The sequence below is a fragment of the Mchenga conophoros genome, linkage group LG20 (assembly GCF_057382185.1).
Source record: "Mchenga conophoros isolate Kocher_MC1m ecotype Shallow Benthic linkage group LG20, M_conophoros_male_GT1.1, whole genome shotgun sequence".
NCBI lineage: Eukaryota > Metazoa > Chordata > Actinopteri > Cichliformes > Cichlidae > Mchenga > Mchenga conophoros.
In genome coordinates this window covers 28,934,792-28,961,940 of record NC_140545.1, presented here as the reverse complement: position 1 = coordinate 28,961,940, position 27,149 = coordinate 28,934,792, and the positions used below count along the sequence as shown (strand labels likewise).

General features: G+C 40.4%; 2 protein-coding genes across 3 annotated transcripts in view; both read left to right on the top strand.

Annotated features, from left to right (window-relative positions):
* The window catches only part of vps13d (vacuolar protein sorting 13 homolog D), a 73,055-nt gene extending 61,462 nt beyond the window's left edge, over positions 1-11,593 (top strand). For both annotated transcript variants that reach the window (XM_085261244.1, XM_085261243.1), the window contains exons 61-70: positions 380-529; positions 707-803; positions 882-1,030; positions 2,524-2,658; positions 4,232-4,399; positions 5,364-5,496; positions 6,571-6,766; positions 8,787-8,918; positions 9,001-9,241; positions 10,642-11,593. In XM_085261244.1, coding sequence (XP_085117370.1) covers positions 380-529; positions 707-803; positions 882-1,030; positions 2,524-2,658; positions 4,232-4,399; positions 5,364-5,496; positions 6,571-6,766; positions 8,787-8,918; positions 9,001-9,241; positions 10,642-10,773 — 1,533 coding nt within the window. In that variant the 3' untranslated portion in view covers positions 10,774-11,593. The remainder of the gene's footprint in view (positions 1-379; positions 530-706; positions 804-881; positions 1,031-2,523; positions 2,659-4,231; positions 4,400-5,363; positions 5,497-6,570; positions 6,767-8,786; positions 8,919-9,000; positions 9,242-10,641) is intronic.
* A 7,763-nt stretch (positions 11,594-19,356) lies between these two features.
* LOC146551038 (E3 SUMO-protein ligase ZBED1-like) lies at positions 19,357-23,275 on the top strand. Its single transcript, XM_085260831.1, has 3 exons — positions 19,357-19,598; positions 21,352-22,352; positions 22,516-23,275. Exons 1-3 carry the CDS (start codon positions 19,524-19,526, stop codon positions 23,189-23,191), a joined length of 1,752 nt encoding a protein of 583 aa, XP_085116957.1. The 5' UTR covers positions 19,357-19,523; the 3' UTR covers positions 23,192-23,275.
* Positions 23,276-27,149: the final 3,874 nt, after the last annotated feature.

The following is a 27,149-nucleotide window of genomic DNA, read 5'->3' as shown; positions in this document are numbered from 1 at the left end:
AAAAATGAGAGATTTCACATCTTTGTATTGTAAGTGAGCAAATTTACAAATAATTATTTAACTTGCTGTACTTGTGAGTCTGATAAGTGCATCTGGAAAGTATTCACAACATTTAACCTTTTCCAGATGTTGTCATATTATTCCAAAATGGATTTATTTATTTTTTTAATTTCACATTTTTACACACATACCTTATAATGACAAAGGGAAAAAGTTTTCTTGAAATTCTTGTAAATTAAAATCTGAAAATAAAAATATAATATGTACATAAGTATTCAGTCTGACACTGTGCTGTGAATGCTTTCCTCATGAACTTGTTTATGTAGTAAATGTTTCGCTAACTCTATAAATACTCTTTCTGTCACATTGTGGTTATCAGGTGGATAATCAGCTCTTGGGTACCACTCATCCTGTCATGCTGTGTGTGACTCCCAGTTCCAGTGAGAGCAGTGTAAGTGACAGTGGCCCAGCGATGCAAGTCAATTCAGTCAAGGTTCCTAGCAGCCTCATGCTTACTGACCTCTACAAGGTGAGTACCACACAGTGCTCCATCACAGGTGATCACTGGGGACTGTAGAAAAGTAAACTGATGAAACTGTCATAAAGTATATTTTTTAACTTAATCTTGATATTTTTTTTTAGAAAACATATAGCTTTGTTGTACCAGAATCTTGTGACTAAAGATGTAACCATGATATATACGCAGCACCTGATGGTGACAGCTCGTCGCTTCACTGTCATAATTGAGGAGAAGTTGCTGCTCAAGCTGCTCAGTTTCGTTGGATATGGACAGACAGATGCTGGTGGGTCTTTGTTTCAGCATCATTGTTAATAGTGGTAAGAGGCTCACCGCAAAACTGATCATTTTTATCCTTATCCAGAGCTGGAGAAGTTGGATGAAAACCTCCGTGACAAGCCCAACGAGGACACTGGACCTCACAAACGGTACTACTTTGAGAATTTGAAGATCAGCCTTCCTCAGGTCAAACTGAGTGTCTTCACCTCTCACAAGCTGCCTGCTGAACTCAAGGTAACCAGACACTGATCTTTTTTTATAACCAAGCTTGAAATCATTCTGATAATGCAAAGTGGCGGTGCCTTTGATAGAGAGCAACATGTCCAAAAACCAAAGCTTAATGGTAGACATAACCACTCAAAAGTTTTATTTTCTTAAAGCAGTTGCTCAGCATTTTGAGAATATTTTCTTCTTTTCCTTAATATGCTGTTTACATGTAAATACAATTTAATTAACCTAACCAAGTATAAAAATTGGAGTAGCTTGGATCTTTATAAATAATAAAGCTAAATTAATTGTTTAAAGTTGAAAACGTCTTTGTAGGGCAGATGAAATCTTAAAGGATTGATATAACAGTAGACAGGCACCAGTTCTGTGTAGCTCTCACTCGTGCTGCCAACAGCAGCAATATTTAGGTGGGAGATATCCACATGAATACTAGGACACAAGGTTTCCAACCAGAACATCGTATTCTGTCACAGGAGATCAGTGCTTTTCATTTCTTACATTAAATACTTAAATACTTATAATGTTATGTGTGATCAGCTGGTTTTCACACCATAAAATTGTGACTTTGCCGATTATTAATTAATTTATTTTAAAGCTGTCACCATATTGGGTTTTGGAGCCTGGAGAGTACATCTGGAGCTCGATATGGAGTGCTACGTTATCAGCTAACAGTTGGTAGCTCATTTACCAAGGGGCATCTATAAACTGCTTGATGCAACACATGCACACACACACACACACACACACACCTGTGCATATCTGCTGATTAGATAAATCTGTTAAAATAGTACCAAATGGCGCCAAAAACCCAAACGTTGTTAAAAGGTCCAGATCATTGACAGTTAGCCGAGGTGAAGTCAGACACCTGCTAGCTAAAGCACTACACAGGTACACCTGGCAATCCAAGCAGCCAAGCCACTGACTAACCAACGTCCAAATGGGAGATTTATCGTAAAAAACACATTACTTCCCATATAGTTGTTACTAGGGAGAGATGGACGGCAACATATTTTTTTACCAAGCTGTTTTGTATCAGGCTGTCCGTGGGCCCCTGAGGCTGCCTTTTGTTTCAGACCACCACTCCCAACAAACATAGATGTTTACATCAGCACTGTAACTTGCACTATTTTATCAACCGATTCACACTATAAACAGTGTTTGCCTCTTATCTGTATTTAATTATTTAATTTAATAACGGTACAGTACTCTTGGTAACCATTGTCCTTCATGTAAATATGTAAAAATTGTGCATGTTTCTGTTCTTTGTCATGTGTACTGTTTGTTTGTATATGTGTCTTTCTTGCTGCTGTTACACCCAAATTTCCCCATGTGGGACAATTAAAGGATTATTCTATTCTATTCTAATGTGGTTAAAGCCTGACTTTGCAGGCACTCTGCATTTGTGGCATAAAACAATTCAAGTATCTGAGAGCTGCCATGCTACTGCCTCATATTATTACATGATTTGTTTTTCTTTTCCTTTTTTTTGGTCATTTTAGGCCCTGAAAGGTACCCTGGGCTTTCCTCTAGTTCGCTTTGAAGATGCAGTCATCAACATGTACCCATTCACAAGAGTGCATCCCTATGAAACACAGGAGATCATCATCAATGACATCCTTAAGCACTTTAGAGAGGTAACAGGCTTTATATACGTGTGTGTGTGTGTGTGTGTGTGTGTGTGTGTGTGTGTGTGTGTGTGTGTGTGTGTGCGCGCGTGCTTAGCATAGTGGTAAGAATGTCTGTATCAAGTAAGGGTCCCTAGGCTAGAACTCCCATGCTAACCAATCCTACCTCTGATATGAGCGAGAGACTGAAGCCATACCGGCTCAGACGTCGCCCAGATTAATAATGTCCCGCGTCAGGTGTTGAGGAACCAGGACACACTGATGAGAAGTGAGCTTCTGGAGCAAGAAGGTGCAAGTAGACAAGAGATGAGAATAGGACACTGTTGGAACACTACTATACAAGTAACTCCAGTGGAAGTGGTCACATGAACATGATGAGGGACCTATGGAATCTTCGATATCCAGCATCCAGTTTGATGGCAAAACAACTAGTAGCTCAGTGTTCCAACATTCAGAAGAAGGTAACTGCTCTCACTGTAAGAGACTGACGAGGTACAACAAAAATGCTACACCAAGGACGACAGGTCAGAGGGGAGATATCATAACCCCCATCTGACATTTGGTACCAAACCCCAAGTATGAAGGAAGAAGGAGTGTTGAGTGTGAGAGGTGCTGACCTGAAAGATAGGATTATGGCAAAGCTGGAAACTTGGACCCTCCATAGCCGGTTACCAAGACCACGTGAAGTACCCTCTGAAGATCTACTAGATGATGGACAATTCCTACTGCAACCATCACCACAGCCTATCAGCTGATCTACACCACCATAAATAGAACAGTTGAACAATGGTAAACAGGGATTTGTGTTGTTGTGTGGAACTGTAACTTCAGGTTTATATGAAATGGTAATTATGAGGCAATATGTTTTAGGTCATTTTACAGATAAATGCAGTAGTATTGTAATGAATAGTGTAGCAAAGTATTATCCTGCATTACTTTTAAGAAAAGTGTTCTGTGTAATACTTTTTTGAGTAATGATCCCAACGCTGATAGCAACAAAGAAGGTAAATCCCTCCCAACATGGACAAACATTTGACCCACAGCATGTAATTAATTTGCATTAATGTAATGTCTCAGTGGTGACTCTCAAAATGTAGCAAATGAGAATCGATAAGTAATAATGATAATGGAATAACTACATTCTTATCAATTCTTATTCCCATCCCAAGCTGCCTAAGACAGTTCAGGCTGTGTTGAAAAATACCAAATATAGACTTTCAAGCTTTGTACAATATATATATATATATATATATATATATATATATATATATATATATATATCTTTCAATGAAAGGCTGCAGCTATTATATCCCATTTTCATAGCAAACTATAAAGAAATGTGGTGGGCTCAGGAATTTTGCACAGTACTACATGTCAACAGAGATTTCATTTAGAAGAATTTAGTAGAACAACAAAAAATATATAAAAAATTAAAACTGCAACAATTCTAAGCTGTTAAAGTGTTTATAAAAAAATGTTTTTAAATCCACTATAAGTTATCACATAGACAACTATGTCATGTGCTGTGGTAGACAGTGTAGCTTGTGTCAGAGCCTTACAGTGCAGTGTTGTCTTTATGTAGGAGCTCATCAGTCAAGCGGCTCAGATACTTGGGTCTGTGGACTTCCTGGGGAACCCCATGGGCCTCCTAAATGACGTCTCTGAGGGCATGACTGAACTCTTCAAACATGGCAATGTGGGTGGTCTCATACGCAGTGTAACCCACGGTGTGTCTAACTCTGCAGCCAAGGTATGTATATCTTAGGTTTGTTTCACGGTGCCTCTCACTTTTTAGGTTTGGTTAAAATCAGATAAACTTTATTCACCCCCAAAATTCAGGGAATTCTGTATTTCTGTGATATTTTTATATAGTTTATATACCCTGGTCATTAGGTATGAATGTCATCTTTTAATCATTTCTTTTAACTTTCTTTTTCCAGGTTAGAATGATTGTGCAGCATCTCTAATGAGATTAAAAAAAACAAGATTCGGATACACAACTTCAAATTTATTTAGGATTTTCTGCAAATCCACACATGATCAAAAATATACATAAAGCCTCAAATATATACATAGACATTAGAAGAGTTAAGTAAGTTTTGTTGTTTAGGTGTATAATGTCCAGCCAATGACAGCAAATCGTCATTTAGTTTTAGTCATAATTTAGGCATCTAAATTCTTTTAATTCGTTTTTGTTGATTAAATATTCTAAGATTATAGTAGATTAAATCTGAAATGATTTAATCATTTAATCAAGCTCCGCCCAGGTGTCACTGTGGATGATTCAAATTTGGTGGCAGCATATTCACCTTGTGGACGTAGCACCTGGTTCATGAGCTGTTGGAAAGTGGCTGGGGCTCCGAACAAGCCAAAAGGAGGTGTGAAAAATTTGTACAAACCATATGGAGTAGAGAAGGCCATTTTTTTCCTTAGACTGCAGAGACAAGGGAATGTGCCAGTATTCCTTGGTTAAATCCAGTGTTGTAAAAAAAAGTGAGCAGTGCCTAACCGGTCCGTGAGCTCGTCAACCCAGGGCATGGGCTACGCATCAAGCTGTGACATTTCACTTGTGCGAGACATGAACGATGTGCCCTGGTCGATCAGTATGTCTTTCTGGAGATGACCTGAAACGGCACCTGCGCCACACTCTTTGCAGAAATGGTGCATAGAACCAGTCCATTTATAGTGTGGTGGGACTCTACTTTGTTTGTCAGTTTGCAGGGACTTTATCAGATGGGCTGGGAAAGACTATGGACAATCGGCACCAGAATGAACGAGAGTACATCAGATACCACGGAGCCACCAGTGGAGAGCACCTGGTAGCAGGGATTCATGGATTGGCTCACGGTACAACTTCAAAACTCTTCTTTGTCTGGTTAATGCTACCACTAGTTGATAAAAGATTCATTTAATTAGTGTCTGAATGAAGAGCCTCCCAAACCCTTAAAAATGTAATTTATGTAAATTCTGTTGTCCGTATGCTAAAATGCTAAAAAAAAAAAAAAAGTGGTGGGGAGAACAAATTATTGTTGAAACAAAAGATTTAAGATCAAACAATACAGATTACTGAATGAAAGATGACACTAAAATGATAATTGTTAATAGAAAATATTTGAGCCCTTTGGAATAAGTGATGTTTCAGAATTGATTTTTACATAATTTGAGCTGATCTTCAGATGACAGAATTATTAGCCCCCTATGGAAATTGTGAAAAGTTGAAAAGTGCTGTTTAATGGAGCAAGGAATTTTTTAACTATTATCCACTGTCAGGGTTCCTGGGTCGTTGACCCAGTGATTTCAGTTTGCTCATGTTCAGTTTAGTTCGCCACATTAATGTTCTCACTTCCTGTTTTTTCCCCGTGTCAGCTTGTCTCCCGTGTCATTAGTCAGATTATGTTCAGCCCTGTACTCACCTGTTTCCAATCATTGTCATCATTCAACCTGTGTATTTAAGTTCCTCGGTTTCACCAGTTTTTTGTCATGTCATTGATGTTATGTCGTCGTTCCCGTTAGTGCTCAGTTATTTAGCCAGCCACTCAGTCTTTCAGTCAGCTAGTCAGTTCTGCCGTTCCTGCGTTGTTCATTCACCCACTCCAATAAATCCTCATCATTTCTGCACCGTGAGTCCTGCGTTTGGGTCATTTCTTCCACGCCTCCACACACAACCTCTGACATCCACAAAGGGCGAAAATATGGAACAGTAGTGAACCTTCCCAAGAGTAGCTGGGCAACCAAACTTACACAGCGCAGCAACGACTCATCCAAGAGCCTCAGAACAACATACCAGAAACATTACTCACATGAAATATCAAAGTTACGGATTGCCTACATTAAACTAAAGACCCACTGCCTGCTCCCCTTGAAGCTAGCATTTTTGCAAGTTTGTACATCCTTTTAAATACACGTTCTGTCCTCTCTCAGGTATCATTGGAGGCATGACAAGCATCATCACTTCCACAGTGGAGGGTGTGAAGACGGAGGGTGGGGTCGGTGGCTTCTTCTCTGGCCTGGGTAAAGGCCTTGTTGGTACTGTGACCAAACCGGTGGCTGGAGCTCTGGACTTTGCATCAGAGACAGCCCAGACAGTCCGTGATATGGCTAGTCTAAGTAATCATAGGTGGGTTAAGTCTGTTCTCTGTAGTATTCGAATCCAAAACATTCTTTTATTTTGTTAAAGTCAGTTTTATTATATAACCTCAACCTGAACATGCACCAGCTTATATTTTGACCATGTGCACACGGATTCTCTCCAAGCAGATTAGGCCACTCTGCGGTGGGGAATACTCTTCATTTCAGTAGATGTTTTTCTGATAGTGGTGAAAGTAAGTTTAAGGATATTATTCCTCCACTATCCACTATCTCCTTCAATGCCTTGTGCCCACACAGTGCAGAGCAACTACTTAAACTCTATGCCCCCAGACATCAATTATCTTATTAAATGTATTACATGTTTGGTGCATACAAGTCTGGATACTGTGGCTCCTCTGAAAAGGAAAGATGTAACTGAAATGTGCAATCTACATTTAGCCTGAAGATACTTTGAAATACTTTGTTACTCTATAAAAAAGCTCCCTGTGAAGCTAGAACATCTTACTGTTCATCACTGATTGAAAAAAAAATAATAGCAACCTTAGATTTCTCTTCAGCGCAGTACAGCTTTCAGTATCACTGAAGTTTATTTAGACTCTTTTTCTCCAACCTCAGTAATTATTACTTCAGTAATTCCAAAACATCAACATGTGTTTTAGACCATATTCCTACAAGACTGCTCAATGAAGTCCTGCCATCCTACAATCTTTCACTCTTAAACATGCCTATCTCTATTAATGACCTCGGTACCACAGACTTTCAAGCTAGCAGTGATTAAACCACTACTCAAAAGCCATCGCTTTACACATCTGTCTTAGCTAATTATAGACTCTCTAATTAAAGACAATCTCCAACTTTCCTGTTATCTTAAAAATGGTTGAAATAGTAGCTGTAAAACAGCTAACAGATCATCTGCAGGGGAATGGTTTATTCAAACAGTTTCAGTCAGGTTTCAAAACTCATCACAGCACAGAAACAGCTTTAGTGGAGGTTACAAATGATCTTCTTATGGCCTCTTACAGTGTGCTTCTTCTTTAGCTACTCCTTTGTTGCCTTGGTGGTATGTTTTGAGTCATTGCCATGGTGGAAGACTCATCCACGATCGGTCTTCACTGTTCTAGTTGAGGGAGGGAGGTTCTTGTTCAGGTTTAAATGGGTTAGTTGATGTCAGAAAGTTGTTTTTTGGTTTCATCTGACCACAGCACTTTCTCCCAAGCCTTCTCTGAACCATTTAGACCAGGGGGGCCAAACCTACGGTCAGCGATACAATTATATCTGGCACGCAAGATCATTTCATATGTCAGTTGTTAATGGTCCATCGGTATGTGGGAGCCAATCTTCAGCCCTGCTGAGAATCAAGAAGAAATTCCTGCTAAGTATTACCAGCATGTAGACTTTCCAATGTGCGGCCATAACTTCCTGGATCAAATTTACACCTCAACGTCTCCAGTCTCCCTCAGAATGCTGTTGAAGTTCTGCCATAGACCTGGCAGCAGGCGTACGTTTTATGTGTGCCAGGTCTGTCCAGCATCCTCCCCCGCCACCTGATCCAACTCACCACCAGGTGTTGATCAGTTGACAGCTCAGCCCTTCTCCTTACCTGAGTGTCCAGAACATATGGCTGCAGGTCTGGTGATATGATTACAAAATCAATCATCAACCTGCGACCTAGGGCAGCTGCGTGCACTTATGGACACCCTTATGTTCAAACATGGTGTTTGTTATGGACAAACTGTGATTTGCACAGAAGTCCAACAACAAAACACCACTCTGGTTTAGATCCAGGAGGCCGTTCTGCCCAATCACGATGCTCCAGGTCACTGTCGTTGCCTACATGAGCGTTGAAGTCTCCCAGTAGGACAAAAGAGTCCTCAGGTGGAGCACCCTCAAGCACCCTGCCCGTTCGGCGCATAAGCACAATTGACAGTCAGGACCCGTTCCCCGACCCTAAGGCACAGCTTCATTTTTGTCTAATGTTCTTAGAACTGAAATATCCTGAATCGTTCTTGTTCTTGGAAGTGTTTACATTCTGCTGCTATGTCGTTCAGGCTCACTGTGCAGCGTGTGAGGAAGCCCCGCTGCTGTAAGGGACCCCAGGGTCTGCTGCCTCGATACTCAGCCACACAGGCGGACGGTCAGGAGCAACTGTTCCACCTCACAGACAACATTCACTCCGAGTTGTGAGTGTAACTCAGTTCATTGTGTGTTCTTACAGTTGATTGCCTGCAGATTCAGCAAAGCTTAATGTTTTATTTCCTACAGCTTCATTGCTGTTGAGCCCATCGACACGTACTGCGTACTCATCTCCTCGAAAGTTGTCTACTTCCTGAAGCCAGGTGACTTCGTGGATCGTGAGGCCATCATTCTGGAGGTCAAATACGATGACCTCTACCACTGTCTGGTATCTAAGGATCATGGGAAGGTATATGTGCAACTCACCAAGAAGGCTGAGAATACTAGCAGTGGTGTGGCAATTCCCGGTCCTTCCCATCAGAAGCCCATGGTGAGTTTTCGGTGACATTTTTGGATTGTTCCAGTGGTTTTGATTGATTCAAATTAGACAAAAATACTGTCTCATTTCTCTTTAAGCAGATAGTTTGCATTAGACCAAGCAGGACAAATAAAAGCCAGACACAGATTCATTCACAGAAGAAGAAACCAATCCACTATGTTTTTTATTTTGTGTCCTGTGTGATACTCAAACAACTACACCCATCAATATGGTTTACTGCAGAAAAAGAGACTCCTAATTTCCCTTTGAACATCTTCTGCAGTATGTTTGGTAACTAAGAATATAACTTCATCTTAGTAGCCATGTAAGTGTCTGGTGCTTACCCTCTGATCATGTGTCATCACAAGTAGGGATGTTCCTGCCGACTAATTTCCTAAATCGACTAAGCAAGTGGGAAAATGAGACTAATAGACCAATTTAAAACTAAGAAACACTCATATACAGGGCTCTAGACAAACCTTTTGCCACGGTTGCACTGGTGAGCACTTTGCGCACCAGTGTACTTTTTGCGCACCAGTACAAAAGTTAGGTGCACCCAAATTTTTCAACCGCATTGCTTAACACCACAGTTTTACATGTGCACTTTTTTTTGGGGGGGGGGGGGGTGGAATTGCTGTCCATACAGACAATTGATTTGTAAACAATTAATTAACAATCTTGTCAACACAAAGTTCTTTATTTGGAGCACATTTCTACAAGAAAGATAAGTTACTGAAAAAGCAGTGAGCCACCTTCTCCACCTTATCTGGGAAAAAACACTTCATTCCCAATCCAGTGTGTCCTGGGTCTACCCCGTGGCCTCCAGTTGGAACCCAGGAGGAAACCGCATCAACTGGCTCATTTCGATATGTAAGAGTAGCAGCTCTACTGTGAACTCCTCCCAAATGACTGAACTCCTCACCCCATGCTAAGGGAGAGCACATCAGAGCTGTCAGCATGCAGTCAAGTCTATAGAGTGTTGATCTACTCATGTTATTCAGGTGTGTTGCAGCAAAAAAAGTAAACGTTTGGGGACACCAGCCCTCCAGGACTGGAGTTTGACACTTTATAATAATGGTTTGGGGAAGCCTGCAGATACAAAATTCAAGGTCTTAGAAGTACTCCCCACCTACATAATGTGATGATAACATTGCAGAGGTCAAGTTGTGGGTTAGAAGACCAAAATAACTTTCTTTAATCCCGAACCTTCATGAGCTAGGATTCTTTTTCAATCAGATAATGAGATACACTTCAGCTGAATTTTTAAAATCCATGTCATTTTAAATTGTAAGAAGTTGTCTAATTTAGTTCTCCAATTTCAGTGACTGGTGGCTTATAGGACCAGTTTTCATTCAAATTGTTCTGTCTCTTCCCAACTTCAGTGTTTTCATTCTTTGACGCTCCTTCCGTAGGTCCATGTGAAAAGCGAGAGCCTCGCCATCAAAATATCTCAAGAAATCAACTACGCCAAGAGTCTGTACTACGAGCAACAGCTCATGCTTCCTTCCACTGAGAATGAGGACTGCTTACTGCTTGAATCCTGATCAGGACTTTTGGAGATGGTGTCTGCAGGATTGTGGGGCATTTAATTGATTTTTGCAGATAACAGTTTTTTTAAATCTGTTTTGACAAACAGCAGTAAAGGGTACTGGGTACAGATACGTGACCTGATGTTTCAGAAAGCACAGACATGTACAGGATAGAAAAAAAATAAAACTTGCACTGCAGTGTTCTTTTCACTGTGTATATGTAGAAAGCCCTTGTACTGCATTTGGCCTTTGCATTTATGACTTTTATGGCTGTAGTTGTACACATTCCACAACAGTTCTATATATTTGTGACTAGACTTAAATGTAAATAGAGCTGCATACCAAGAGTATAAATTATTGTACATACTCTATTATGATGAAATATAGAAAGTCACAACTAAAGTGGATTATGTAAGAAACTGCCTTTACAAATGTATTTTGTGTAAGAGTCTATTAGAGATGGGGACATTGATTTGCACTGACATTGGGGTGGGACATGCAGCCCCCTCATCCTTTCAATTATACACACTGGAGTGTCCGTCATCGCCTACACTGCTTTTTACAATCATAAATCTAATGTGTCTAATTTTATTTAGCTACCCTTTTTTAATGACCTCATAATGAGCCTTCTAACCAAACTTTAAAGCAAAGTGAGGGCTTCCTTTTTACCTTTTACTCTGAGCAGCCCCATACGATAGGAAGCCACTGTTTGCAGGTGTGCGTGCACGTGCGTTATCACAGGCCTGTCAGAGAGATGACACACTTGGTCTGTGATCCTGTTAAAATGGTAAGATTTAAATAGACACTACTTCAAATAAAGCACCAGATTGCAGTACTCACTGTGGGGAACGCATTATTTTCCGACTCATTCAAAACACACATTTCCATTGTTGACTTCTTGCTTGTCCAGTGGTCTTTACTTCAATGATACACAGGGGCCACTACTGTCCTGTCTCAGGAAAACCAAGACCAAAAATGTGGAAGAAAGAGCTGGCCAAGTCTACAATCTCAGTGTTTTTTCCCTATATTTTTTTTTTGGTTTTCTTTTTATTACCGGAGCCACAGCTGAGGGGTTGCAAAACCCTGAAATTAGACAGCTGGCAAGAAAGATTACTGCTGCTGTCACTCCTCTTCCTCCTCTGCCTGTGCTTCAAGGATTCTGAGAGTTAGTATGATTTAGGTATTGATTCATTTTAACTATTGCATTCTGCCTGCTCTAATCAAGTTCACTTAATGTTTAATAGTCCACATTTAATCTATTTAGTCATATGCAGTTGAGGGTTTCTTTCTTTTACATAACGTTTGTATATAAAGGTATAATGATATTTTTAAAAATTACATACATAATCTATACATTAAATTAAATCCCTAAAAAACTGATATTAGTCTTTACTACCTCATTTTAAGTAAATTCCACCTAAAGTTGGGGTCAGCTTCATAACAGTTAATGTACATTTAAGGTATTTTTGTAGTTTAACATTTAAACCTTATACATTATATCACTGGACAGCAGTTTATTCATTTTCTTTCTTCTGAAAACTCTTATTGATGCTCTATTCCTCCACTGTCAAGCTCAAACTTTGTGAAACTTGTGCTTCATTTATATAGCACCAATTTACAGCACTTTACCCCTACAATATTAGAGAGGAAACCGCAACAATCAGATGACCTTCCAATGGGGAGCACTCTGTGACAGTGGGAATGAAGAACTCTTAATAGGACGGGATGTGATTATTTGTAACTTTTTCAGTGATGACTTTTGCTGGGCAAAAAAGTAAAACAGGCAATGTTACTGGAGAAGAGCTGCAGGAGCATGTAACTGATGCTGAGAAAGTGGTGGTTCAATATTATAGAGTCGATCCTTACTTCCAACAGTGAAAGGACCGGAAACGTGGAGTGGCAGTTATTACGAGTGAAAATGTGCAGCTGTCAACCATCAAAGTGAAAAAAGACTGGGCCCTCCAACACGGTACTGGAAGGAGATGCCAGTCAACCAGTAAATAATCCAAAGCAAGACCTCAGTATCCACCAGCTACTTGAACAAAAAACAAAACCGATATAGATAAATATGCTCAGTGAAAGCAGCCCAAAGCTCCTCAGAATATGAAAACGATGAAAAATCAACAAACACTATATGGATGCTCCCAAAGTGGCAAAAAATGTTTAAAAATCATCTGGTCCTTAACAGGTATAGTAAATCCAAATGTAGAAGTAGTGTGAAACAATTAAGTAAAGCCTTATTTAGGCAAATAAATGGAAAATGGACTGGTTCTTATATATCACTTTTCTATTCTACTTTTCTACACATTCCAATGATCAGAGAGCAACTATGGGTATCAGTGTCTTTTCCACAGATGCTTGGGCATTGTTAGAATATACTTTTTATGTTTAATGCTTATAAACCTCATTACTTTATATTTCAAATAAACTCATAACACATTTATGTTTTATCTAATCTCACACATTCAAATGTTATCTTTCCAATGTGGGTGTTGGGTTGTGATACCTACAAGAAAACAACTCTGGGTCTCCTGAACAACCTAAGAGGCATGGTGTTTTTAACTTGAACCTTTTAACTGCTTAATAAATTTAAGAAAATGTACTTTGGGCATATTTGTCTTTCATCTCATGAAATGAATCTGACAGCGTGCAGACTGGAGCAGCCACAGATCAAACCACCAACCTTCCAATTAGTAGATGGACTATACCTCCTGACCTACAGCCAACGTTAGCTGTCCAGCCAGGTGCTGATTATCAAATGCACTTAAGCGCTCCTCAGTAGCCATTTTTGTACTTTCAGGCCTTTGCTACTAACAAGCTCCAACAGGGATGACTCCAGAGGGACTGCACACAATGAATGAGAAAAAAAAGGGTTCCCAGTCATCCAGGTCATGGTAGTCTGAGGAGCTTTGAAAGAAAGCAGCTGGAATTCTCTAAGTTTCTTGAAGACCTTTCACCCCTTGTGAGGAGAAAATTGTTAGAAGGCAAAGAAACTCACAACTCAGAGACCGTTAACTTGTCTGTTAACACAGGAGGTAGTATCATATGTCACAGCATTCTTCTACACATATGGCTTCACTCTCTTTTCCTGTGGTGGTTCCAATTCACAAGCTCTCCTTCCTTTAAATGAAGCTACAACTAAACATAATCACAAAACTAAAAGATCTTTCATCATTCCCTCCTGTTGTAGCGAATTTAAACAGATACATCAACGTGTTTCAGACACAGACCCTACATTGTGAGTGCTTTCGGTCTGGTCGTCATAAAATGTGTATCATTCAAACATAATCATTCATCACATTAGTTTCATACTCATCGTCTTCTCCTTCTTCCTCGTCTGGCACAGTGACATATGCAACAAGAGATTGAGATATCATTCTTGATACCATTCCTCTTACACAGGGGATAATGCATGTAGTAAAGATATAAAACATGATAAGTATTAGGCCAATAAACATCAAAACCTTAAACATCAATGTTCTCCATGAGCCGCTCATAAGCCAATCCCACCAATTACTTTGTGAATTTGCCCAATCGGTTACCTGTGCCTGTTGAACGTTTCGAAGTAATTGTAGATTATTTGTCATATTACCAGAATGCACATTGTCTGGAATATATGTACAACAAGTTGTATTAAACAAAACACACAGTCCACCCTTTTCTGCCAAGATCATGTCCAGGGCAACTCGGTGTTGCATAACAGTTATTCTTATGGCATCAATTTCCTGATTTTGCTCTTTGTTGATGCTGGTCGATGCATTTAAAAACAGCCCAAAACGATAATCCAATAGTCAGGGGGTCGCTGTGGTTTAGGACAATTCCTGAATATTGATAACCTAGACTGGCAAAGCGTGCTGCGCATGTCACTTGAGTCATGTTCATAGGTCTGCCATATAATGTAGCATGCTGTGTTGTAGCAGGCATGTGTGAGTATATATAACAATCTTTGCCTTCTGTGCGATTATATATGTATCTATACCAGGCCTTGTTCATCCAGGGATGGATGTGGTCCTGTGTCACTTCAGCCAGGTGTGAGTTGTCATATGTCCATGCCCTTCTATGCAAGTTGGCTTCTTGATCCTTTAAGTGCATCAGAGTCCATGCTGTAAGCAGCAGGGCCAAGGTGGTAAACAGAATAATCTTCATGATGACCAGACACACCGATTTACTCTGGTGAGTGGACTACAGGCGAGAAGTAGAAGGCGGGATATACCCAATCAGCCCTCCCTTCACCTGTAGATCACCAAAGAGTCGGGGTGGTGGTGTCTTTAGGTTGTGCTGTCACTCACTTCCACTTTTTTGCAATGGCTCTGGTGGACCCAAGAGGGCCTCTCAGCGATTTTGCAAGCTGTTGGTGTCGTTAGGAGTACTTGGTATGGACCTTCCCACCGAGGTGAGTTCCAATTCTTTCTCTGGAGTACTCGTATAAGGACCCAATCGCCTGGTTTTAATCTGCAAGAGACTTGAGAAGCGTCGCACAGCAGTTCAAAACAATATCTCTATTTTCTACTAAAGTTGCCTCTCTAACAGATTTATCTATTGGTTCACTTGCATCAAATCATGCATCTTTTCACTGAGGTCTGATTCAAACTATCTTACTTCTGATTCTTTCCAAAAATAATTTCACATGTAACAATTTACTATATATATGTGTGTTTTCTATTTTTGTTTACCTCTTTGTTGTGATCTGGTGGACATCTCTAAACACCATCATGAGTTCAGGCTTCAATTTCAACCCAATTATACTCCTCTGGGCTTCACGTTCACTGGCCCCTGTACCCTTCTCAAAGTGTCCTTCGTTGTCTTAAATCTCCAGCAAACATAATCTGTTTCTTCTCTGTTTCTTTTCAGTATTTTCCTTTTAGATTAAGTCCCAGCCAGGCAAAATATCACATTCAGTGCCTTTAAACAGTTATGTCACACTGTTCTTACCAGCCTGCTGTTAATTCTTCAAGTCCACGATGTTCTGTTGGTCTTCATCAGGAGATTGACTGTCCTTTGAGCTTCTTCTCAGGATCGGGACAAGTGGGAGGTCAAGCTGTAAAAATTTAAGCCAAACTTTGGCCTGTTTTCTCCCAATTATGTTAATCTATGGTTTTGCTGCTATGCTCAAAATTCTAGGTTGAGAAAAGTCCACCTTTATTTATTTGTGACCTATATTGACACACTAAACCATAACATTAATATCATTTTCATTTCTTTTCTTAAAGCCTCCATTTGCTTCATCTGGCTAGAGTCTGTCTCTTCTGTTTTTCTCTCTGGGTGCTCACTCCTTTTATGGGCATGCAAAGGTCCTGTCACACACACACTTCCTGTTACTCTCTTTTGTGTTTCTACAGGCTAATCAAACTCATTTTGTATTTACAATCTACAAACCCTCTGTAATTCTACTAACTTTTAATCTAAAATGTAGCATCATTCACACAATAATTTCATAATCCTCTCACACACACTGCCTTTTAAATAAACTAAACTCTTTGCATTTTTAACTATTTCAGGCATTTTCTGGGTCTCTGTTTTATGGTGCCGTTAGTTCTCTCTACTAACCCTGCACTCCATAGATGATAAGCACATTGATTTCTTATGCTGAATCCTAGTGCTTCAGAGACCTTACTGATCACATCATTGACAAAATGTGTCCCATTGTCTGATCTTATCAGAGAAGGGATACCATATGTTGGAATAAAATGATTACATAAACATTTTGCAATGGAGATTGCCTCTGCTTTTTACTGGATATACAGTGGGGCAAAAAAGTATTTAGTCAGCCACCGATTGTGCAAGTTCCCCCACTTAAAATGATGACAGAGGTCAGTAATTTGCACCAGAGGTACACTTCAACTGTGAGAGACAGAATGTGAAAAAAAAAATCCATGAATCCACATGGTAGGATTTGTAAAGAATTTATTCGTAAATCAGGGTGGAAAATAAGTATTTGGTCACCTCAAACAAGGAAAATCTCTGGCTCTCACAGACCTGTAACGTCTTCTGTAAGAAGCTTTTCTGTCCACCACTCGTTACCTGTATGAATGGCACCTGTTTGAACTCATCATCTGTATAAAAGACACCTGTCCACAGCCTCAAACAGTCAGACTCCAAACTCCGCCATGGCCAAGACCAAAGAGCTTTCGAAGGACACCAGGAAAAGTATTGTAGACCTGCACCAGACTGGGAAGAGTGAATCTACAATAGGCAAGCAGCTTGGTGTGAAAAAATCAACTGTGGGAGCAATCATCAGAAAATGGAAGACATACAAGACCACTGATAATCTCCCTCGATCTGGGGCTCCACGCAAGATCTCATCCCGTGGGGTCAAAATGATCATGAGAACGGTGAGCAAAGATCCCAGAACCACACGGGGGGACCTGGTGAATGACCTGCAGAGAGCTGGGACCAAAGTAACAAAGGTCACCATCAGTAACACACTACAACGGCAGGGAATCAAATCCCGCAGTGCCAGACGTGTTCCGCTGCTGAAGCCAGTGCATGTCCAGGCCCGTCTGAAGTTTGCCAGAGAGCACATGGATGATACAGCAGAGGATTGGGAGAATGTCATGTGGTCAGATGAAACCAAAGTAGAACTTTTTGGTATAAACTCAACTCGTCGTGTTTGGAGGAAGAAGAATACTGAGTTGCATCCCAAGAACACCATACCTACTGTGAAGCATGGGGGTGGAAACATCATGCTATGGGGCTGTTTTTCTGCCAAGGGGACAGGACGACTGATCCGTGTTAAGGACAGAATGAATGGGGCCATGTATCGTGAGATTTTGAGCCAAAACCTCCTTCCATCAGTGAGAACTTTGAAGATGAAACGAGGCTGGGTCTTCCAACATGACAATGATCCAAAACACACCGCCCGGGCAACAAAGGAGTGGCTCCGTAAGAAGCATTTGAAAGTCCTGGAGTGGCCTAGCCAGTCTCCAGACCTCAACCCCATAGAAAATCTGTGGCGGGAGTTGAAAGTCCGTGTTGCTCGGCGACAGCCCCAAAACATCACTGCTCTCGAGAAGATCTGCATGGAGGAATGGGCCAAAATACCAGCTACTGTGTGTGCAAACCTGGTAAAGACCTATAGTAAACGTTTGACCTCTGTTATTGCCAACAAAGGTTATGTTACAAAGTATTGAGTTGTATTTTTGTTATTGACCAAATACTTATTTTCCACCCTGATTTACGAATAAATTCTTTACAAATCCTACCATGTGGATTCATGGATTTTTTTTTTCACATTCTGTCTCTCACAGTTGAAGTGTACCTCTGGTGCAAATTACTGACCTCTGTCATCATTTTAAGTGGGGGAACTTGCACAATCGGTGGCTGACTAAATACTTTTTTGCCCCACTGTATCTCTGGTCAGTTTGAAAACACATCTGTGATCACTAAGGCATATTTTGATCCTTGACATTCTTTCAATTTGATAAAATCCATGTGGATTGTGTGGAGAACTGGCCTCTCTTAGGTCTTAAGTTTCCTTGTGAGTTGTGTTTTTGACAGAATAGGCATGTTCTTACAAATTTTTTCGCTGAAGTTTCAAAATTTATAGTGTAAAAATTTATAGTGTAAAAGTGTGTATTGTTTATCTATACTATATTTCCCTCCTGTTGACACATGTGTTACTTCATGTGTCACTACAGCCGCTGTCCTGTGTAACGACTCTGGTAATATTGGTTTTCCATCACAGACCATTAAGTCATCTTTCAGTTGTGCTCCACATTTCAGCCACTTGTTTTGTTCAGTGATTGTTGCAGCTTTTTGTTCGGTTTTTAGTACGTCAAGTGGTATTTCTGGGCAGTAGTCGGATACTAGTAGCTCTGCCGATTGTTGTGCAGCCTGTTTTGCTGCTTGATCTGCAAAATTATTTCCTTTTGTGACAATAAAATTGTCTTTTTGATGTGCTGCACATTTGCAAAGTGCCAATTGTTTTGGCAAGGTGATCACTTCCAATAAGATTTTTAATAAGCTGCCGTGTTTCACTGGGTTACCCGTAGAGGTGACCATATCTCTATTATGCAAAATTTTTGCAAAGTGGTGCACTGCTGAAAAACAAACTGGCTGTCAGTGTATATATTTATATTTTGGCCTGTGTGCAATTCATATGCACGTATGACTGCATACGTGCAGCTGACTCTTTTACTGCCTCTGCTGCGGCTACACAGACTTGCACATGCAGGCAGGCCTGACGCAACAGAGTCTAATTTACACAAGTCTAAGTTTCACCAGGAATGTTAACAGGCGTTATTTTTCTCCAAATGCCTGTGTTATCACAGCTTTCATATAACCTGCTCCTCTATCTACACGTAAGTAGAAAGGCTTATCATAGTCAGGCAATGCTAAAACTGTATCTGTCTGTAATGCCTATTTTTAAACAACTGAATGCTTCTTCTTTCTTCTCTATAGATGCAACATTACATTTTCACTTAATGCATTTTTAGATAATTTCTAGTTTTTCAAAGAATTCACCCTCTCACACATCTTACATATTTCAAACTTTGAAGTTAGAGTTTTTATATATATATATTAGTGCTGTCAAAATTATCGCGTTAATTGTTAAGATCAACGCGAAATGTTTAATGCATTAAAAAAATTTAACGCTGATTTTGTTTTTTTATTAATTTCCTGTAATCTAAGACCTTTAAATTCATGAGCACCTCTGGAGGAGGGGGCAACAGTGTGCTATGCTGGCGTTTGGCCTGACAGAAATGATTAGAAGAAGAAGTGACACCATGCTACTATCTAGCTAACACTAGCTAACACACGCAAGCATGGACGAGGGCGGACTTTTGGGTGGAAAGTTTCTCTTTAAGAAGTTGCCTGATGGCTTGTTGGACAAAACGAGAGTAATATGCACCAGAGGTGGGACCAAGTCATTGTTTTGCAAGTCTCAAGTAAGTCTCAAGTCTTTATCCTCAAGTCTCAAGTCAAGTCTCAAGTCATGTCAGGCAAGTCAGAGTCGAGTCTCAAGTCACTGGTGTAAAAGTCCGAGTCAAGTCACAAGTCTGAAACTTTGAATTTCAAGTCCTTTCGAGTCTTTAAAAAAAAAAAAACGAAAAAATAATGTTGCAGTTATGCTAAATGTAAATATTAGACCATGTAATTTTAAAATCTGTGTTTTTCTCAACACATGACAAAATAGTGAACTTAGAAAATATACACAAATTGTGAAATTGCACCTCTTTAAAATGCAGCTCAATTAAACCTAGCTCCAAGAATAATTTTCACCGACAGTTCTGAGATAAGCTGCATGTTATTCTTGGATGCGGTTGTAGGACCGGCTTTAAAATCGCATGACAAAAATATCATACACATTAAAAAAAACTGTATCACCAACGTAGCCTGGACAACATTTGCTAGTTAGATGAAGTCAGCTATCTCATCTTAGCATATTTATATGCATATTTATAATCATACGGTTCTTGGAGTGAGTGCATACACTCATGAAGTTTAGTAACTTCAGGTCACTGCAACAAGCCCAGGTACAGTTTACCGACGGATGGGTGCAGGACCTTGAAAATGCACCGTGTAGAACGAAAGACCATCGTACGTATCATAAGTTTACCAGTCTCACAAATTGTCGTCATAAATACACATTCCTTAACCGTTTATTAATAGGACCTTTGAGCTCAACGGTAATTAATTAGTAGTGGAAATAATTTCTGGTAGCGTTACAGAAATGTAGCAGTGACAACAATATTGTATGCTGTAATCACCGCGCGGATAGGAGGCGGCTGGCTTGACCGCGGCTCACAAATGACGGCTCACTTTACCGCAGTCTGTAATCGCACTGGGCAATTAGTGATACAAAAAACCTGTTTTATCCTGTGAATAAAAGTATATGTTTTTGTCAATGTACCATAATAACAGAAGCGAAACGCAATATTGTGTCAGGACAATTCACTATTTATGCACAATAAATAAAGGAGCATAGCGCGACAATTTCTGTTCAGCGCCAGACTTGCTTGTAACCTATATCACCAATTATGTTAAGAAAAATGACGCATTAACTACAACAGCAGACTGACCTTCGTGTAAATGCTTGGAGCAGACTAACCTGTGAGCTGGAGTGTTCTGGGACGTTATATTTGGTCTTTGAATGGCTGCAATCCAGGCCATCCGTCGCGTCTTTGTTACTTCGGAAACATGGCTCGAACAATTTCTCTTCAACGAGTAATCCGATAACAACCGATCTCTTTACCCGTCGGCTTCCCGTGGCTGTCATGCGACCGGCTATTGCAGTTAATAATACAACAGCTTCTTGACATTTTTGTGTTTCTTTTTATCGCTGTTTAACTGATTTTAATTGAAAGCCTGCGTGCGCTAGTACCGCTTGCCACGAGTTCCCAGAATCCTTTGCGGTTCTACCCGTGAATGACGTCACATTTTCAATCTATATAATATGCATGTTAAATTTTATATTTGGGGTAAAATATCAAGTCTTTTCAAGTAAACCGGTTCAAGTCCAATTCAAGTCCCAAGTCATTGGTGTAAAAGTCCAAGTCAAGTCACAAGTCTTACAACATTTTTTCAAGTCAAGTCTAAAGTCATAAAATTAATGACTCGAGTCTGACTCGAGTCCAAGTCATGTGACTCGAGTCCACACCTCTGATATGCACAATTTGCAAAGCTGAATTCAAGTACCACAGAAGCAGTTCATCACTGGCGTATCACCTGAGAGCAAAACACCCAACTGAATCCACCTCTACGGGACCTCGCCAGTCTACGCTTCAGGAGTATGGTGCTTGTGGACGAATAACAAAAAATGTGAGAGAAAAGGTAACCAATTCCTTGGTTGTTTGGATAGCTAAAAACTGCCGACCAGTTAGCATAGTAGAAGATGATGGACTGAGAGAAGTCATTCGTGCTGCATCAGGAGATGTGTGTTACAATCTGCCCTCGAGAGGAACCATTGTGTCGAGACTGCACACTTTGTATGGGGACCAGAGGGCTCAGCAGTCCAGCAAGCTTGTGCAAGTAAGGAATGTCGCTCTCACCGGAGACCACTGGACTTCGGTGAACAACGATAATTACTTGGGGGTCATGGCGCATTTTATTGATAACGACTGGACTATGCAATCGTTTGCACTAACAGTGAGTAAAACTGAAGAGAGACACTATGCTGAGGCGTGTGCTGACCATTTTCTGAATGTTGCAAACGAATGGAAAATCAAGGACAAGGTAACCACGCTTGGCACCTACAGTGCTCGTAACATGGTTGCAGCCGCCAGACTACTTCCATTTGAACACATGCCCTGCATGGCCCACATTCTGCAAAGAACGGTCACAGTTTCTCTTAATGACAGCGCATTTGAAAGGGCTCTGGCCAAATGTCGCAAGATTGTTGGACATTTTAAGCATAGTCCAGCAAACGCTCAGGAATTAAAGGCACAGCAAGCTGCACATGGACATCAAACAGAACCGCTTGTTCAGGACGTTCCAACAAGATGGAACTCCACCCTAGAGATGATCAAGCGGATCCAGAGAAACAAATTTGGGCTGACCACCATCCTGACTCAACAAAACAGCAAGGTGACTATGTTGACTGACCAGGAGCTTGACAGACTGCAAAAGCTGGAGGAACTACTGGAACCTTGCAGGTAAATCATTTTGTTTCTCATGATTGTGTGTCTATCTTTGCATTCTAGCTTTGTTTTCAAGTATGTTCTCCACCTCCACCTCTCTGTGTATTTTCATATGTGGTATTTATGTTTGTCTCTGTGTGATTAATAGAAAAATACAGACTTGATCTTTCTATTGCAGATATGTTACCGAACTGCTGGGAGGAGAGCGGTATGTCTCTTGTTCCATGGTGTTGCCAGCCTTGTGTCATTTGTTCAGGATTATGGAGCCCTCAGATGATGACCCAGTCTACGTTTTGAGGTTTAAGAAGATTTTTACCACAGACCTAGCTCAGCGGAGGGACAGCAGCAATCTCACATGGCTGAAGATCGCTACTGCCCTTGATCCCAGGTTTAAAGACCTTAAATGCCTTTCCAAAGATGAAAGAAGAGAGGTGTGGGCATCAGTACATGACCTTCTGATGTCAGAGACGGATGCACACCAACCATCTGCTCAGACAACAGAGGAACCCTCACCAAAGAAGAGCAAGATGTCCATCTGCTTGCTGGGTTCTCCTGATTCAGATACAGAGGAAGAGGAAGATGCTATAGACTGCTGTCTGAATCTGTACAAAGCAGAGCCCAAAATTGACATAGGAGAGTGTCCACTACAGTGGTGGTTAAAGAGAGAAGGAGCACATGCCAGGCTGGCACCTATTGCACGCAAGTACCTGTCAACCCCTGCAACCACAGTGCCTTGTGAGAGATTATTCTCACTCTCAGGTCACATCATTCAAAAGAAGCGTGCTTCTTTGTCATCAGACAATGTAAACAGAATAGTCTGCCTCAGTAACTGGCTGAGTGCAAAGAAGGACTAATCCAGATTGCTCCTTTGAAGTGAAAAATGTTCAACATTCTGGGTTTTCAGCCGTGTCTTTTTGTGTTTTAAATACTGAGTTTTGTGCACCCTTTATTGTTATGATATTCACTTTAACCTGTAGGCCTGGGTTCAGTCACTGTTGATGGCCTTAAAGGTTTTTTGTAAGTTTTCACTGTGTTAAAGATTGATGAAAACCATTAAAATTCTCTTTGAATTTCAGCATACATTCTTTGTGTTTATTCTGCATTTACTTCATTGTGTTGCATAAATGTCTGTTACAATCTTAAAATATAAAGAATAAAAAAATGTAATTGGAGCCAGGCTATTAATAAAGTAATTGAGATTAATCGCAATTAATAACAGAAAATTGTGAGATTAGTTAGTTTTTTTTTTAATCTATTGACAGCACTAATATATATATATATATATATATATATATATATATATATATATATATATATATATATATATATATATATTTATTTATTTTTTAAACTTTGAATTGCTCACAGTTCTAAAACTGGGCATTTGTAAATCATATGCCTAATCACTATGTGTCACTGTGATCCACAAGTATGGTCACAAATTCGCTTCCAAACCAACAAAATAAAATAATCAACCAAAACAGAAAACATACATGAGTCAGGACACAAAAAGAAAAATGCTGCTACTGAAGCAGAGCAGAAGTGTGAGGTAAAAACTGAGCTCACAGACAGCTGCATGTGTTGGCTTTTAATAGCATGCAGCCTCTGCTCTAAAAACAAATAAATAAAAAATAAAAGAAAATGTGTAACATGCTCATCAACTTAGCGGTGTCCACATATTTAATTCAGCTTCTCAATCCTGTAGCTTTAGCTGTTGTCTACAGGGTTTGGCTTATTAGTTGTTATTATAGATGTGCTCTATATCTCAGTAATATTTTATCTAGGATAAATGACAGGTTTTCAAGCAGGTTAAGTGCCTCTATGCACCTAACAGGGATGACTCCAGAGGGACTGATGGACGTGACGGAAGTGATGGGAAAAGGTAAGCGACCCATGTTGTAGGTGACATCAGACGCCGGAGATTTGGTGGAAAAAAGGGAATTGTAGCGTAGAATTTAACAAAGTTTCTTTAAGCTTCAGTATTACCAAATAAACTAATCAATTGTCATATAACTAACAACATCTCTCCTGTCATCTCTAACACCCTGGAGGACAGCTGGGAGAGTTTAGACGCTCTCCAAGATTACATCGACCGGTGCTTCCAAGATTTAGTAATGAAGAAGGCTCAGAGTGCATCTTCCCCGGCCAAAATTGAGACACCGTCATCGAGGAGATGTCGCCCGGCACACTCCTCCGGCACAACATCACCTGTCGGCAAAGACATTGCAGACATCCTGGTGTCAATCGACAAGCGATTGTCCAGTTTTGATGTGAGGCTGTCCCTGGTGGAGATTTTACACTGGGAATTTAAATCTCGGAGAGAATCCCTGGAATTCAGCCAGCAGCAGGTGGAAACGCTTGCCACTGAAAATGCCACGCTATGGGAGTTGGTCAAATCTCTCACCGATAACGTGACCCAGTTAAACATAGAAAATAAAAGAGTCCGTTATCGATCTACAAGCCCGTAGCTGCGAGACAATCTTGTGTTTTCTGGTATTCCAGAATCTGCCGGAGAGGACGCGGAAGCAATGGTGAAACGCTTCATTAAAACCCACCTGAAGCTGCCGGAGGAACATCGCCTTCGAAACAGTGCATCGCTTGGGGCTGTAAGGTCGCCGACTGGGAGACCACGTCCAATTGTGGCCAAATTCGGCCAATTCAAAAAGAAGGAACAGGTGAAGAGTCGCGGCAGGGAGCTGAAAGTAATGGACTTCAGCGTGAACGACCAGTTCCCCAAAGAGATCCTGGAACGACGCAAGGTCCTGTTCCCAGTTCGACGTAGCTTCACCCAGAGAGGCTCCCGCGCTGTCATCACCGTGGACCGGCTCTATGTGGACGGACAGCTCTACCGCAACCCCGGCACCACTCCGTGGTTATATTGACTGCACTCCAGATAAAAACCCACTACACTCTTTTCTTATTCATTCACACTCTCTCCTTTAACATGAGTCTAACCTTGTAATTGTCAGGGCTCTGTGTGCGGGCAGGCAGAGATGAGGATCCAAATGCAGGACTCGAACACAGAATTGTAACTCAAAAACCTCAGCTTTATTGCTGGCAGGAAAACAAACATGAAGTGAGGATGGAACACTGAGACCAAGGACACACAGGCATAATCTGAGGGTACGACGCGACACTGGGCATGGGAAAACACAGGGCTTAAATACACAGGGTAGTAATGAGGAAATGGGCCACAGGAGGGGGACACAGCTGGGAGAGATCAGGGCTAACGAGACATGGGGAACAAAGCTGCACACACTAACATAAGACAAAGACTTTCACAATAAAACAGGAAACATGAATCACAACTCAGAGACATGGACTCAATACAGAGACAGAAAATGAAACATGGAACTGAACTATACATGAAACCACCATTCCTAAAACATGGATAATAGAAACATGAAACTCTAATAATAATAATAATAATAATAATAATAATAATAATAAACATCACAACAAGAGAATGAGAAACAATCCAAAACACCAAGATAACTGAAACACAAAGTACCAGAGAAACAAAGAATAATCCATGATGCAAAAGTGAACCAAAACATAATAAACTCAAAATACTGGGTCCAACGGACCCAGAACCGTGACAGTAATATCAGTATGATGTCATAGCTGATATAACACCGTCACCCTCCGTCATTGCTGTAATTGGAATGTTTCCGTTTCTTTTCTTTTTTGTTGTTGTTACTCACCGTTCTCGGGTTTTTTTTTCTTTCTCTTTTCTTTCACTGCTGTGATCACCTACTTCCCTACTCACCTACAAACAATATTTCTGCATATTTACACACCACGATCACGCAAACACATCCACTCAACGGTAGCACATTTACAACAGCCTCACAGCACACACAGACTTATAGGACACACACGCAAGCCACGCTTGTTCATATTAGTGAATATACACACACATAATCAGACTTATGGAGTCTCTCACCACCCATTTTTTTTCTCTTTCTATTTACAAACAAGTGATGTTTCCACATTCTCTTCCCCCATTTAAACGAAACACCCAGCGTACATCATTAGACATACACACACAATTATGGGCATACTAAGGTTTGTCACATGGAATGTAAATGGAGCTGGCACCAGAGAAAAAAAGGTTAAAGATATTTAACCAGCTTAAAAAACTACAGGCAGATGTTGTTTTATTACAAGAGACCGGCCTGTCACAGGTTTAAACAAACATAAAACAACTGAGTTTCTTAATGTGTTTGCAGCCTGTTATAATTCTAAACAAAGGGGCAATTTTAATACATAAAAATGTTAATTTTACCGTACTCGATACAGTTATAGATCCAGAGGGTAGATTCCTTATTATTAAATTATCAGTATTTAACAAAAAGCTATGTATTGTAAGTATATATGGTCCAAATGTTGATGAACCCTCATTCTTCCACGAATTTTTTAGTGCACTCTCTGAACACCTTGATTGCACACTTATTCTTGGAGGCGACCTCAACCTTGGATTAAATGAAGAAATGGATAGGCTCAACTCAACACAGGAACTCAGCGCAATTGGCAGTCCACAAATATAATCAAACAGTATATGAGCGACTATGGCCTTTGCAATGCATGGTGCTCCCTTCACCCCAACAGTAAGGAATATTCTTTCTTCTCACATGTTCATCACTCCTACTCTCACTGCTGAATGATATTTCAGACACTGAGATTCACCCTATAGCTGTCAGCGATCATGCTCCTGCATCTTTAACACTAATACATAAGAAAAACGCTACATCGCTGCTCAAAGATGAAGACTTTATTAAATATTTTTAAAAAGAGTGGACTGCATATTTA